This window comes from Dysidea avara, chromosome 9, assembly GCF_963678975.1.
Source record: "Dysidea avara chromosome 9, odDysAvar1.4, whole genome shotgun sequence".
NCBI lineage: Eukaryota > Metazoa > Porifera > Demospongiae > Dictyoceratida > Dysideidae > Dysidea > Dysidea avara.
Window position 1 is genome coordinate 22,002,354 of NC_089280.1, and position 11,780 is coordinate 22,014,133.

The 11,780-nt window shown below is 37.5% G+C and overlaps 3 protein-coding genes and 1 long non-coding RNA gene across 4 annotated transcripts; 3 read left to right on the forward strand and 1 right to left on the reverse strand.

The window, feature by feature from the left end:
• Positions 1-2,950, reverse strand: LOC136266230 (uncharacterized). The gene is made up of 3 exons (XR_010705970.1): positions 2,818-2,950; positions 584-652; positions 1-195 (listed from the first exon to the last, which is right to left on the reverse strand). It is a non-coding gene; the product is annotated as an uncharacterized lncRNA (long non-coding RNA).
• LOC136266227 (TNF receptor-associated factor 3-like) lies at positions 2,942-5,692 on the forward strand. Its single transcript, XM_066061239.1, has 2 exons — positions 2,942-3,111; positions 3,171-5,692. The coding sequence occupies exon 2, from the start codon at positions 3,199-3,201 to the stop codon at positions 5,590-5,592; it is 2,394 nt and encodes a 797-aa protein (XP_065917311.1). The 5' UTR covers positions 2,942-3,111; positions 3,171-3,198; the 3' UTR covers positions 5,593-5,692.
• Positions 5,693-8,552: 2,860 nt separating this feature from the next.
• LOC136267588 (TNF receptor-associated factor 4-like) lies at positions 8,553-9,855 on the forward strand. Its single transcript, XM_066062748.1, has 2 exons — positions 8,553-9,773; positions 9,844-9,855. Exons 1-2 carry the CDS (start codon positions 8,553-8,555, stop codon positions 9,853-9,855), a joined length of 1,233 nt encoding a protein of 410 aa, XP_065918820.1.
• A 98-nt stretch (positions 9,856-9,953) lies between these two features.
• Positions 9,954-11,263, forward strand: LOC136266228 (TNF receptor-associated factor 3-like). The gene is made up of 2 exons (XM_066061240.1): positions 9,954-10,055; positions 10,089-11,263. The coding sequence occupies exons 1-2, from the start codon at positions 9,981-9,983 to the stop codon at positions 11,214-11,216; spliced, it is 1,203 nt and encodes a 400-aa protein (XP_065917312.1). The 5' UTR covers positions 9,954-9,980; the 3' UTR covers positions 11,217-11,263.
• The last annotated feature ends 517 nt before the right edge of the window (positions 11,264-11,780 follow it).

Consider the following 11,780-nt stretch of genomic DNA (forward strand, 5'->3'; position numbering starts at 1 on the left):
TAACCATCAAAATAATAATGTATCTCACAATAATTGTATAAAGAAATGATGTAACTAAAGCAACTAAACTTCATCCCTCAGTAAAGTGTACCTAAATACAATTTCATAAATGTACTCTTGGGAGGAGGAGCCATCTGTCTGCTAGCATCATTACTGCTCACGGCTGTGTCACTTCATCCAGTGGTCATGTATAGGCTATGGAGTAGAGTGTATAATAGAGTGGTGGTCACATGGCAGCATGTTTATAATAATGTGTGAATATCACATGTGCCTTGTGGCGCTTATGATCATGAGCTCCTGATACAGTGAAACCTGAACACATGCATAATCGACATTGTTTCCTAATAAGACTTTGTAAGTTGATGAGCTAACCATCCTGACATTTTTTGAGCTTTAATTGATCTAGTGTGTGGTATTCATAAAATTAGGGTGAGAGATTTCACTGTGCAAGTTGCCCTTTGTAATGTTTTGGCGATAGTCAGACTTACTGAGTGTTACTAAACTGGGAATGGAGTGTAATATTGCCCACTCACTAACTATATTCACACCATTATAATGACCTGTACTATGACCCTGTACTTACCCTATCACTCACATCAACTTCACGATGAATCTGTGTAGTTTACCAGAGTGAAGGTCAGCTAACATCATACTGCGAACAATATATGTACACATACAATAATGTAACTGCATCATAACTGGCAAAGCCGTTTTTCATTACCAGTGCATGCAAACACATGCTGTTACAAACAGCCATACTGTACAACCAAACAGCCATACTGTACAACCAAACACTCGAGACACAAAACAGATAATGTGTTTGAAACTGTCAATAGTAATCGACGGTAAAATCCTAATTTTGATGAAATAAAACAGAATACTATAAACTAATTTGCAGTATGTACGTGAAGACAGTTCCGTACAATGGTGACACCACTGAGAATAATACTCCTTATAGATCCACTAGGGAGAAGGAATTTCACTATTTTTACATCACTATTTTTACAAGTAACAATAATGATCAACATGTCATATAGAAGTACTCATGTCAAAGCACATTAAAATTTCACAAATCAAACTCCACAGCCTTCGTGATGTTATTGTTAGGTAACAAATGTATCACATGAGCTGGCTAACATGGATCTTGTGACCTTAATTTCAATACCAACATTCTAAACAATATCTGAGCACTTGCAGTATTTATTTTAGCATTAAAAGTAATTTTCTTTTGGAACATGAGGTTCATGTTTGACGACCTGAATGAAGAACAAAAAGTGTATCGTTCAGTTGAGTACGTAACTAATCAAATCATTATTTTCTTGTCTTCAGACTAGTTTGTTAATTTACTGAAATTAATTAAGGCTGGCAAAAGTAATTTCTGCCAGACCCTCAACACATTTACTTTCATACATACTGCACTCTATGTGGACTTAGTTCGTAGTCCCTTGTATGTTGTGCTGTAAAGCCTATAATAATAATAATAATGTTCTCAGCACATTAGAGGGTATACTGTACGTACGTATACATGCACACATGAACACCGCTGTTTACATTGCTGATCACCAAAAATTGAAACGATTAGGGCATACGCTCCAAGCAAGAACAGGAAGTACAAGTACAATTTAAAGTACCACATATGCTTGTATGTACAAAAAATACAGCACTTGAGTGTGTCTCGAGGCAAATACAGCGCTCGATTTTGCCTCATCTCTTGACATGTCCCCTTATGCTGTATTTTCCATACACACATGTAGCACTGCTTTAACTGTAACACCCACTCACGATATCCTCAAAGCATGCAGCATTTATAGCCCATGTGTTTAAACTCTATTGTAACAAAACTGCAACAACAAAAATACAACATTCAGCTAACCTGTCTATCACTAAAGAACTTATAACCAATTCAATAAATTCCAAATGCAACTTTTAGCATAGATTATAATTATGATATACATACTCCATGCTTTTAGTCACATTAATTTGTAAATACATATGTATGCTTGTAATTAGAAACACAAATGGCTGCTGTTCATCATATTGCTTTCTACTACACAATAATATAAGCTGAGTAGTGTACGAATACAAGAGTGCATGAGGTTTGAACTGTACCAGATACTACTCAACTTAATGACAAAGAGAAAAAGGCTTCACACACCACAGAGGCTGCTTAGGGCAATTGGAAGACTTCCAACTACCATTTATGGTTTAGCACCCTCCACAAAGACACACGCAAAAGTTAGAATACTGCAGGTAATTTATCCTCTAACTACTTTGTATCTCCAAATACTCATCTTGTGGCACGTCAATTGGAATCACCCAGAGTGCGGCGTATGTATATAGCTAGCATGATAACATTAAAGTGTGTACGTGCCATTGATGACCTTAAGAATCATTGCCTGCTCTATTGTGCCAAACTCATAGACATTACAACACTTCTTTTACCCAAACCCCTAAGTTGACCACACCTGTTATTATTATTATTGTTAATTAGCAAAGCCCACTAGGGGCAGCATGCTAATGAACATTACAATCACATATTATATTACTTACAGCGTTCTTAAATGTTTCAAGATCTATTGTGTCGATGTTAGGAATTTGAAGGGAGTTCCATTGAATAATTGTTCGAGGGAGGAAGGAGTATTTGTACACATCAGCTCTTGTTTGCAATTGAGTTAGCTTGAGAGGATGTTGAGCACCTGTAAGCCAAGGCATATTGTGCAAGTTAAACTATGACTTTAATTTCTGTCACAGCATTCAAATAATGCACCCAGGGTAAAGTACCGTGCAGTACACGTTTCGTACAAAAAAGTAACATACCTCACATCCTGAGAGTTGAGTATATCTTCTCTCTTGTGTCCAAGCTTGTGCCTGTGTGTCTCGTAATATCGATCTTCATAGGCGCACTGTAATCTCTGATTAATTACTTTTATAAAAGCGCCTGAGGCGCTTATGGACTCAACATGGGTGAACAAAACGATAGCCGGGGGGGTGTATAACGATACTCTTTTTTAGATGTTAGAACTTTCCAAGAGACACAACATAGTCTATTCGCACCCTAGCAGTATCGATCGCGCGGTAACTCCCCCTTTATTACCAACAGAAGTGAGAAAGGTAACAAATTAATTTTAGATCATGTAGCAACCAGTTACGCATGTTTAATCGTTCATTAGAGGTTGATGTCGATAGCCACACCCAATTATGATTGGGGGCGGGTACGAATATCACTTCGTGGCGACACCAGCAGATTGGTTGATGTGTAATATCTGTCACTATCCCAGTAGAGATCCTTACCTTAGTGGATGTTGTGGTCACACATTCTGTAAATCTTGTCTTGATGGTGCAAGGAAAGCTACTACCATATCTGATGCTTGTCCCATTTGTCGAGATGAAGAATTTGTTACCATACCTCACAAGCAAGCTAACCGAACAGTCAGGAGTCTCCATGTGTTCTGTACTAACAAAGAGAAAGGTTGTGAGTGGCAGGGTGAAGTGAATAACATTGTTAGTCATGTTACAAACAGTGATGGCTGCCAATTTGAGGAGGTAATATGTCCTAATGGTTGCAGAATGTGTGTGCAACGACAATATCTGTCCAGTCATGTTGAGGATGAGTGTGTATGCCGTTTAGTTGACTGTCAGTATTGTCACATTACAGGAGAACATCAGTTTATTGAGGGTGAACACAAGGATCAGTGTCCCAAATTCCCTATAGACTGTCCCAACAAATGTGAAGTTGATAATATACCTCGTGAAGATATCAATGAACACAAGAAGATGTGTCCACTTGAAAAAGTTACCTGCCCCAATGATTGTGGAACAACTTTGCAACGACAATATATACACACCCACATAAAAATGGAGTGTCCATGTCTTAAGGTGGAATGTCGGTATTGTCACATTACAGGAGAACAACAGTTTATTAAGGGTAACCATAAGGAACAATGTCCCAAGTTTCCCATAGCCTGTCCCAACAAGTGTGAAGTTGGTAGTGTCCCAAGAGATGATGTAGAAGAACACAAGAAGATGTGTCCACTGGAGCTAGTCCAGTGTGAGTATCACATGGTGGGTTGTGAGGAGAGGATGGCTCGTAAGGATCAGAAGAAACACAACAAGGAAAAGATGGAAGAACACTTGTCCATTACCATTCATCAGCTCACTAAGGCTCAGCACAATTTAGCTAGTAGTCAAGTTGAGGCAGTGAACAGTAGAGAGAAACTAACAGCAAAGACTACTCAGATAGGTAAAGACCTGGCTACTACCAAACGACAACTGACCAGTGCTCAAATTGACACTGTGAAGACAATTGATAGACTAATACAACGAATACAGCAAACAGAAAGAGATCTTGCAACTAAACAAGAGTTAACAACACGTCAGCTAGAAAAATATAAAGTTGATCTTACTGTGAAAGTTGAACAGGTGGAAAAAGAGTCTAATGAACAACTAGCAGTCACTGAAAATAACCTTACTCTAAAGCTTCAACAAACAGAGAATGATCTAACAACAACCAAACAAGAATTAGCAGCTACTAAAGAGAATCTCAGAACTACTAAAGATGAGCTCAAAGTTTTCGAAGAAGAAAGCAAGAGAACTACTGATAAGCTTGAGGGGAATATGAGAAAGGATTTTGATGATGAATCAAATAAAATAGCTGATATGAACACAAATTTGATGAACACACAAGAAGAGAGTAGAAAGTGGAAGGACGATCTTATTCAACAGCTTGCAGTAACTAAGCAAGAAGCAAAGAAAACAGTAGATGATCTTACTCAAAGACTCATCGCTAGTCAGCAAGAGGCAAAAAAGACAAAAACTGAACTTGTTCAGAAATGCACTAACACAGAAAGAGAACTGAACACCACAAAACAACAACTAGCTACAACTTGTCAAAATCTTACAAAAGCTGAAAAGGAGCACACCACATTAGCTGCCAATACTGATGAGGCACTAGCTAAACTGGAGAACAAATTCCAAACAAAGATCACTGAGATTGAAACTACTGCTCAGAAGAGGATCACTGAATTGGAAACTAAATTGGAAGAGAAGACACAACAAATAGACAGGTTATTAGTGATTACTTGGAGAGTAGATATTGTTTCACAAGCAACAACATTATCATCAGGTGATCAAGTTGTTCCAGTGATTGTGAAGATGTCAGAGTATACCAAGAAGAAGAGTGCTGACGTTTACTGGTTCAGTGACTCATTCTATACTCATCACAAGGGATACAGAATGACACTGAAAATTATGGCTGCTGGTAACTGTGATGGTAGTGGTACTCACCTGTCAATTGGCCTGCTCCTCATGAAGGGTCCATATGATGATCAGTTAAGGTGGCCACTGAAAGGACATTGTGAGGTGAAGTTGTTGAACCAGGTCAGTAACAGTGAACATCGTTTAGAGAATGGAAAGTATCAGGATTATGGTCATAAGAGGGTCACCACTAGTTGGGAGAGAAGTCTTAATTGGTATGTGTGGGTCAGTTATCAATTCATATCCAATGAAGGCCTCCATAAGATTACTCCCACATGTCAGTACCTCAAAGATGATAATATCTTCATTAAAGTAGACTATAAACTACTATACATTTAATTGCATGGTTACTGTATTAATTATTTAGCTGCCTAGTTCATAGCTTTTGTTGCATTTTTGTAGCTATAACAAACAACTTTGATTAGGCTATATATTATTATTTTATTTATTTACCTATACTGTACAACTTCAGAAATGAAGAAAAATGTACAGACGAATCACAAAAAAAATTTAATACAGTAAGTAAATTATAATTTAATTATAGATTTAAAATACTTCAAGTGAATTAGAGTCTTTAGTTAGGTTAGGTAAATCATTCCAAAGTGAATGGAAAAATTGAGGACTGATATGAGGTCTTTAATGCTTGCAATGATAGGAGGTTAAAAGGTTGGTAATTTCTTGTACTGGAATATGTTGCAAAGTTAGTATACAAATCAAATGGGATATCAATTTCATTGTGGATAATTTTGTACATCATGGATAATCTTAATTTTGATCATCTGCTTTCAAGTGATTCCTAGTCCAGCTGGTCCATAAGGTTAGTTACGCTAACAGTAGGGTCACGTGTGTATGTATTGGTCACAAACCGGGCTGCTCTTCATTGTATCTGCTCTAACTGGGATATTAAGGTAGACTGCCAGGGTGCCCACACTGTTGCAGCATATTCGAGTTGGGAACAAATAAATACTGTGTATGCTAATTTCTTAGCATGGATTGAGGCACATGAGATATTACGTTTGAGAAATCCCAAGGTTTTGTTGGCTTTAGCTGTTATGTAGTTGACAAGCATGTTCCATTTTAGGTCTGATTGGATGATGACACCTAAGTACTTGCAACTGTCAACTTGGGACATGGGAGAGTTATCCATGTAATAGGTTCTTGAAGCTTACTTAGGGTTACACTCATGCTGTGACATTTATCTACATTGAGTTTCATTTTCCATATCGAGGCCCATTCCATAAAGGAATTAATACCGCTTTGGAGTAAAATAGCATCTTCTGTACATTTAATTTGTCTGTATATATATATATGTATACTGCAACTAAATCTTTTGTCTCAGGCCAAATTCAGCAAAGTACACTGTACAGGATTGGTAGTTCAGTAAAATAAAATAATTATTATTTTGAAGCCATTTGAGAGTCAAACAGCACCGCTAATATTATGATTGCTGTGCTACTGCAGTTAAATCCCACTGTGAAAAAAGCTCAGAATAATAAGGTCTATAACAGTCTTACTATGTTAGTATTAGAATGAAATAGTACAGCATATATTTTTAGATTAGGACTTCACTGCATGAAAAGTAGAATTTCCTGCTTGTGTCGTCAGCATGTAGGAAATTTTTCTGATGATTTCCTTTAGAATTTCCTATTTGTGTTAGCATGCAGGAAATGTCTTTGAGCATTTTCTGTACAATTTCCTGTTAGTGTCACATTGCAGTAAATTGTTTTAACATTTACAAAAAATGTATATAAAATGGGTATTTAGATTTTCACCACTTTCATGACTAGTGAAAATGCAGCAGTCAACTAACTGGATACTGCAGGTTTCATATGTACACATAGTAGCTAAGTGTAATACTGAGCCAGCACTTGGTTCTCAACATATACTATGGATAAAAATTTTGGTACCACCAACACAAGGCGGGTGTCTCTACAATGATACGTAAGACTGCAACCTGTATTATGCTGCTGATTTATACATTGCAATGACTTTTTAGTGGTATATATGAATTGTTATACTAAGGTAGCTCCATTTTACTTTTAAAATTAACTTTACACATTGCCAGAATTGTGTTTAAAGCAACTATATACACTGTATTTCTCAGATGCTGTATACTGTGCTACAGAAAAAAAAAGAAGCTATGGAACACAGTGATGATACTCATCCCTTTAGGCTTTCAACTAGCTATATAAAAGTCAACACACATAGATAGTTATATCCTGCATAGGTACATAGATCAAAATATTGCACACATTATGGTGTACTACGTACTAGTAATAGCATGGGTAGCAGTGAAATTTGGGATAAATATCACGAGTGTTGTATTGGAAATGGGGATAAATTTCACGAGGCGAAGCCGAGTGAAATTTACCATTTCCAATACAACAAGAGTGGTATTTATCCCAAATTTCACTGCTACCCATGCTATTCCCAGTTAATACCATACTCGCTACATATACGCATGCCGTGCATTAGCGTTGCTATGTACGCAATTTGTCACTATGTACTAAACATGTGTCAACACTAATTGTTAACATAAATTCTAGCCAATGAAATTGCAATTACAACTTTTTCACTGCTACCAGTGAAATACGGGATAAATTTCACTGCTACTATTGAGACTTTTGTATGGGCAGTGAAACAGGTATGGTATTAAAAGACTAATCCAACAACTGAATGTGTTACTGTATAATACTCTCAATAGCAGCTTGACGTATTATTTTGAAATACGTCAAGCGATTAGCCAATAGAATTAGTATTACACTTGTTTGTCAAGGTCCCATGACAAAAATCTATAATACTAATTTGATTGGCTAAAATAGTGTGGTGTGTTTATATTAGAAGTAAATGTCCAACTTGACAACTATTGTTACCATAGTGATAGATTCCCCCAAGGTATGACACAATATGGTTGCTTAGCAACAGTTGCTAGGTAACCGTTGCTATGGTAAAAGTCATTTTGAGACCATAGCAACGGTTGCTAGGCAACGGTTACTAAGTGTGATTGGTCTTTTGCAATGGTTACTTTTTGAATTTCTGTTGTCTAGTAACAGTTGCTATGGTTGTCGGATTAATTTGCAATAGGACGGATGGCTGTGGTATTCGGGATTAATAGTTCTCGCATTGTAAACAGGAAGGAAATAGTGCGAGGCGAAGCCGAGCACTATTTCCTTCCTGTTTACAATGCTTGCACTAAATACCACAGCCATCCGTCCTATTACATATACATACCTGGATTTGTTGTAATGATTAACAACATTATTATAGCTAGAGGTTGATGGCGATAGCCACACCCAATAATGGGGGGGAGGGGGTACGAATATCACTTCGTGGCGACACCAGGAGATTGGTTGATGTGTAATATCTGTCACTATCCCAGCAGAGATCCTTATCTTAGTGGATGTTGTGGTCACACATTCTGCAAGTCTTGTCTTGATGGTGCAAAGAAAGCTACTACCATATCTGATGCTTGTCCCATTTGCCGAAATGAAGAATTTGCTACCATGCCCAACAAACAAGCTGACCGAACAGTCAGGAGTCTTCATGTGTTCTGTACTAACAAAGAGAAAGGTTGTGATTGGCAGGGTGAAGTGAATAACATTGTCAGTCATGTTACGAAAAGTGATGGTTGTCAATTTGAGGAGGTGATATGTACTAATGGTTGTGGAATGTGTGTACAACGACAATATCTGTCCAGTCATGTTGAGGATGAGTGTGTATGTTGTATGGTTGACTGTCAGTATTGCCACATTACAGGAGAACATCAGTTTATTGAGGGTGAACACAAGGATCAGTGTCCCAAATTCCCCATAGCCTGTCCCAACAAATGTGAAATTGATAATATACCTCGTGAAGATATTGATGAACACAGGAAGATGTGTCCACTTGAAGAAGTCACCTGCCCCAATGATTGTGAAACAACCTTGCAACGACAATATATACACACCCACATCAAGATGGAGTGTCCACGTCTTAAGGTGGAATGTCAGCATTGTCACATTACAGGAGAACAACAGTTTATTGAGGGTGAACACAAGGAACAGTGTCCCAAGTTCCCCATAGCCTGTCCCAACAAGTGTGAGGTTGGCAGTGTCCCAAGAGATGATGTAGAAGAACACAAGAAGATGTGTCCACTGGAGCTAATCCAATGTGAGTATCACGTGGTGGGTTGTGAGGAGAGGATGGCTCGTAAGGATAAGAAGAAACACAACAAGGAGAAGATGGAAGAACACTTGTCCTTTGCCATACATCAGCTCACTAAGGCTCAGCACAATTTAGCTAGTAGTCAAGTTGAGGCAGTGAACAGTAGAGAGGAACTAACAGCAAAGACTACTCAGATAGGTAAAGACTTGTCTACTACTAAACAACAACTGATCAGTACTCAAATTGATACTGTAAAGACAATTGATAGACTCATACAGCGATTGCAGCAAACAGGAAGAGATCTTGCAACTAAACAAGAACTAACAACACGTCAACTAGAGAAATATAAAGATGATCTTACTGTGAAAGTTGAGCAGGTGGAAAAAGAGTCTAAAGAACAACTAGCAGTCACTAAAAATAACCTTACTCTAAAGCTTCAACAAACAGAGAATGATCTAACAACAACCAAACAAGAATTAGTAGCTACTAAAGATGAGCTCAAAGTCTCCAAAGAAGAAAGCAAGAGAACTATTGACAAGATTGATGAAGAGTCTTTTGCTGATCAATCAAAAACATTAGCTGATATGAATACAAATTTGATGAACATCCAAGAAGAGGACAGAAAGTGGAAGGATGATCTTATTCAACGGCTTGAAAAGACAAAAGATGAACTTGCTCAGAAACTTACAAACACAAAGAGAGATCTTAACACTACAAAACAACAACTAGCAGTCACTAAAGATGACCTTTCCTTAAAGCTTCAACAAACAGAGAATGATCTTACAACAACCAAACAAGAATTAGTAGCTACTAAAGATGAGCTCAAAGTTTCCCAAGAAGAAAGCAAGAGAACTACTGATAAGCTTGAGGGGAAAATGAGAAAGAATTTTGATGCTGAATCGAAAAAATTAGCTGATATGAACACAAATTTGATGAACACACAAGAAGAGAGTAGAAAGTGGAAGGATGATCTTATTCAACAGCTTGCAGTAACTAAGCAAGAAGCAAAAAAAACAGTAGATGATCTTACTCAAAGACTCATCGCTAGTCAGCAAGAGGTAAAAAAGACAAAAACTGAACTTGTTCAGAAATGCACTAACACAGAAAGAGAACTGAACACTACAAAACAACAACTAGCTACAACTTGTCAAAATCTTACAAAAGCTGAAAAGGAGCACACCACATTAGCTGCCAATACTGATGAAGCACTAGCTAAACTGGAGACCAAATTCCAAACAAAGATCACTGAGATTGAAACTGCTGCTCAGAAGAGGATCACTGAACTGGAATATAATACAAAACTACTATTCAGTGACTGGCCTAGCATTATCAGCACTTCATCATCAAGGTTATCATCAGGTGATCAAGCTGTTCCAGTCATTGTGAAGATGTCAGAGTATACCAAGAAGAAGGAGAGTGATGTTATCTGGCACAGTGACTCATTCTACACTCATCACAAGGGATACAGAATGACACTGCAAATTAAAGCTGCTGGTGGTTGGGGTGATGGTAGAGGTACTCACCTGTTAGTTGGCCTGCTCCTCATGAAGGGTCCATATGATGATCAGTTAAGGTGGCCACTGAAGGGACATTGTGAGGTGAAGTTGTTGAACCAGATCAGTAACAGTGAACATCATTTAGGGAATGGGAAGTATGTTGATAATGGTCATAAGAGGGTCACTATTGGGGAGAGAAATGGTTATTACATGTGGTACACTTATCAATTCATATCCAATGAAGACCTCCACAAGATCACTCCCACATGTCAGTACCACAAAGATAATAATATCTTCATTAAAGTAGACTATAAACTAGACTAGTATAAGTTTAATTGGTTACTGCATTAATTATTTAGTTGTCTAGTTTGTAACATGTTGCATGTTTTGTAGCTATAACAAACAAATTTGATAAGGCTACTGTAACTAAATCTTTTGTCTCTCAGGCCAAATTCAGCCAAGTACAGGATTGGTAGTTCAGTAAAATAAAAGTAACAATTATTATTTTGTGAATTAAACAGCACAGCCAATAATGATTGTTGTGCTACTAGGGTGAAATCCCTTCATGGCGATTATAAACCATGTGTAGGGACCCGCCGATTATGCTGGCATAATTTTGAGCATAATAGGTACCTAAAAGCATTGAGCATAATGCCAGCATAATAGGTTAAATATTTGTACGATAGTATAAATTCTTGCTGGAAAAATGACAATTGCAAAATAAGATCGATATACTCTAATAGAGCAGTCAGTAACTCTAATAGAACAATCATCAAACTGACTGTTCTATTAGAGTATATCGATCTTTTCTCTTCGGTAGTACATGCAGCAAGAATTTATTATTTGTGTTCCAGCCACTCATTTTTTTCTTTCTATACAGTAGCAAAG

Coding starts and splice junctions, on each gene's coding strand:
- LOC136266227 (XM_066061239.1), top strand. CDS start 3,199: ATGATTGGGGGCGGGTACGAATATCACTTCGTGGCGACACCAGCAGAT.
- LOC136267588 (XM_066062748.1), top strand. CDS start 8,553: ATGGGGGGGAGGGGGTACGAATATCACTTCGTGGCGACACCAGGAGAT.
- LOC136266228 (XM_066061240.1), top strand. CDS start 9,981: ATGAATACAAATTTGATGAACATCCAAGAAGAGGACAGAAAGTGGAAG. Junction 10,056..10,088: donor TTATTCAACGGCTTGAAAAG/ACAAAAGATGAA, acceptor AAACTTACAAAC/ACAAAGAGAGATCTTAACAC.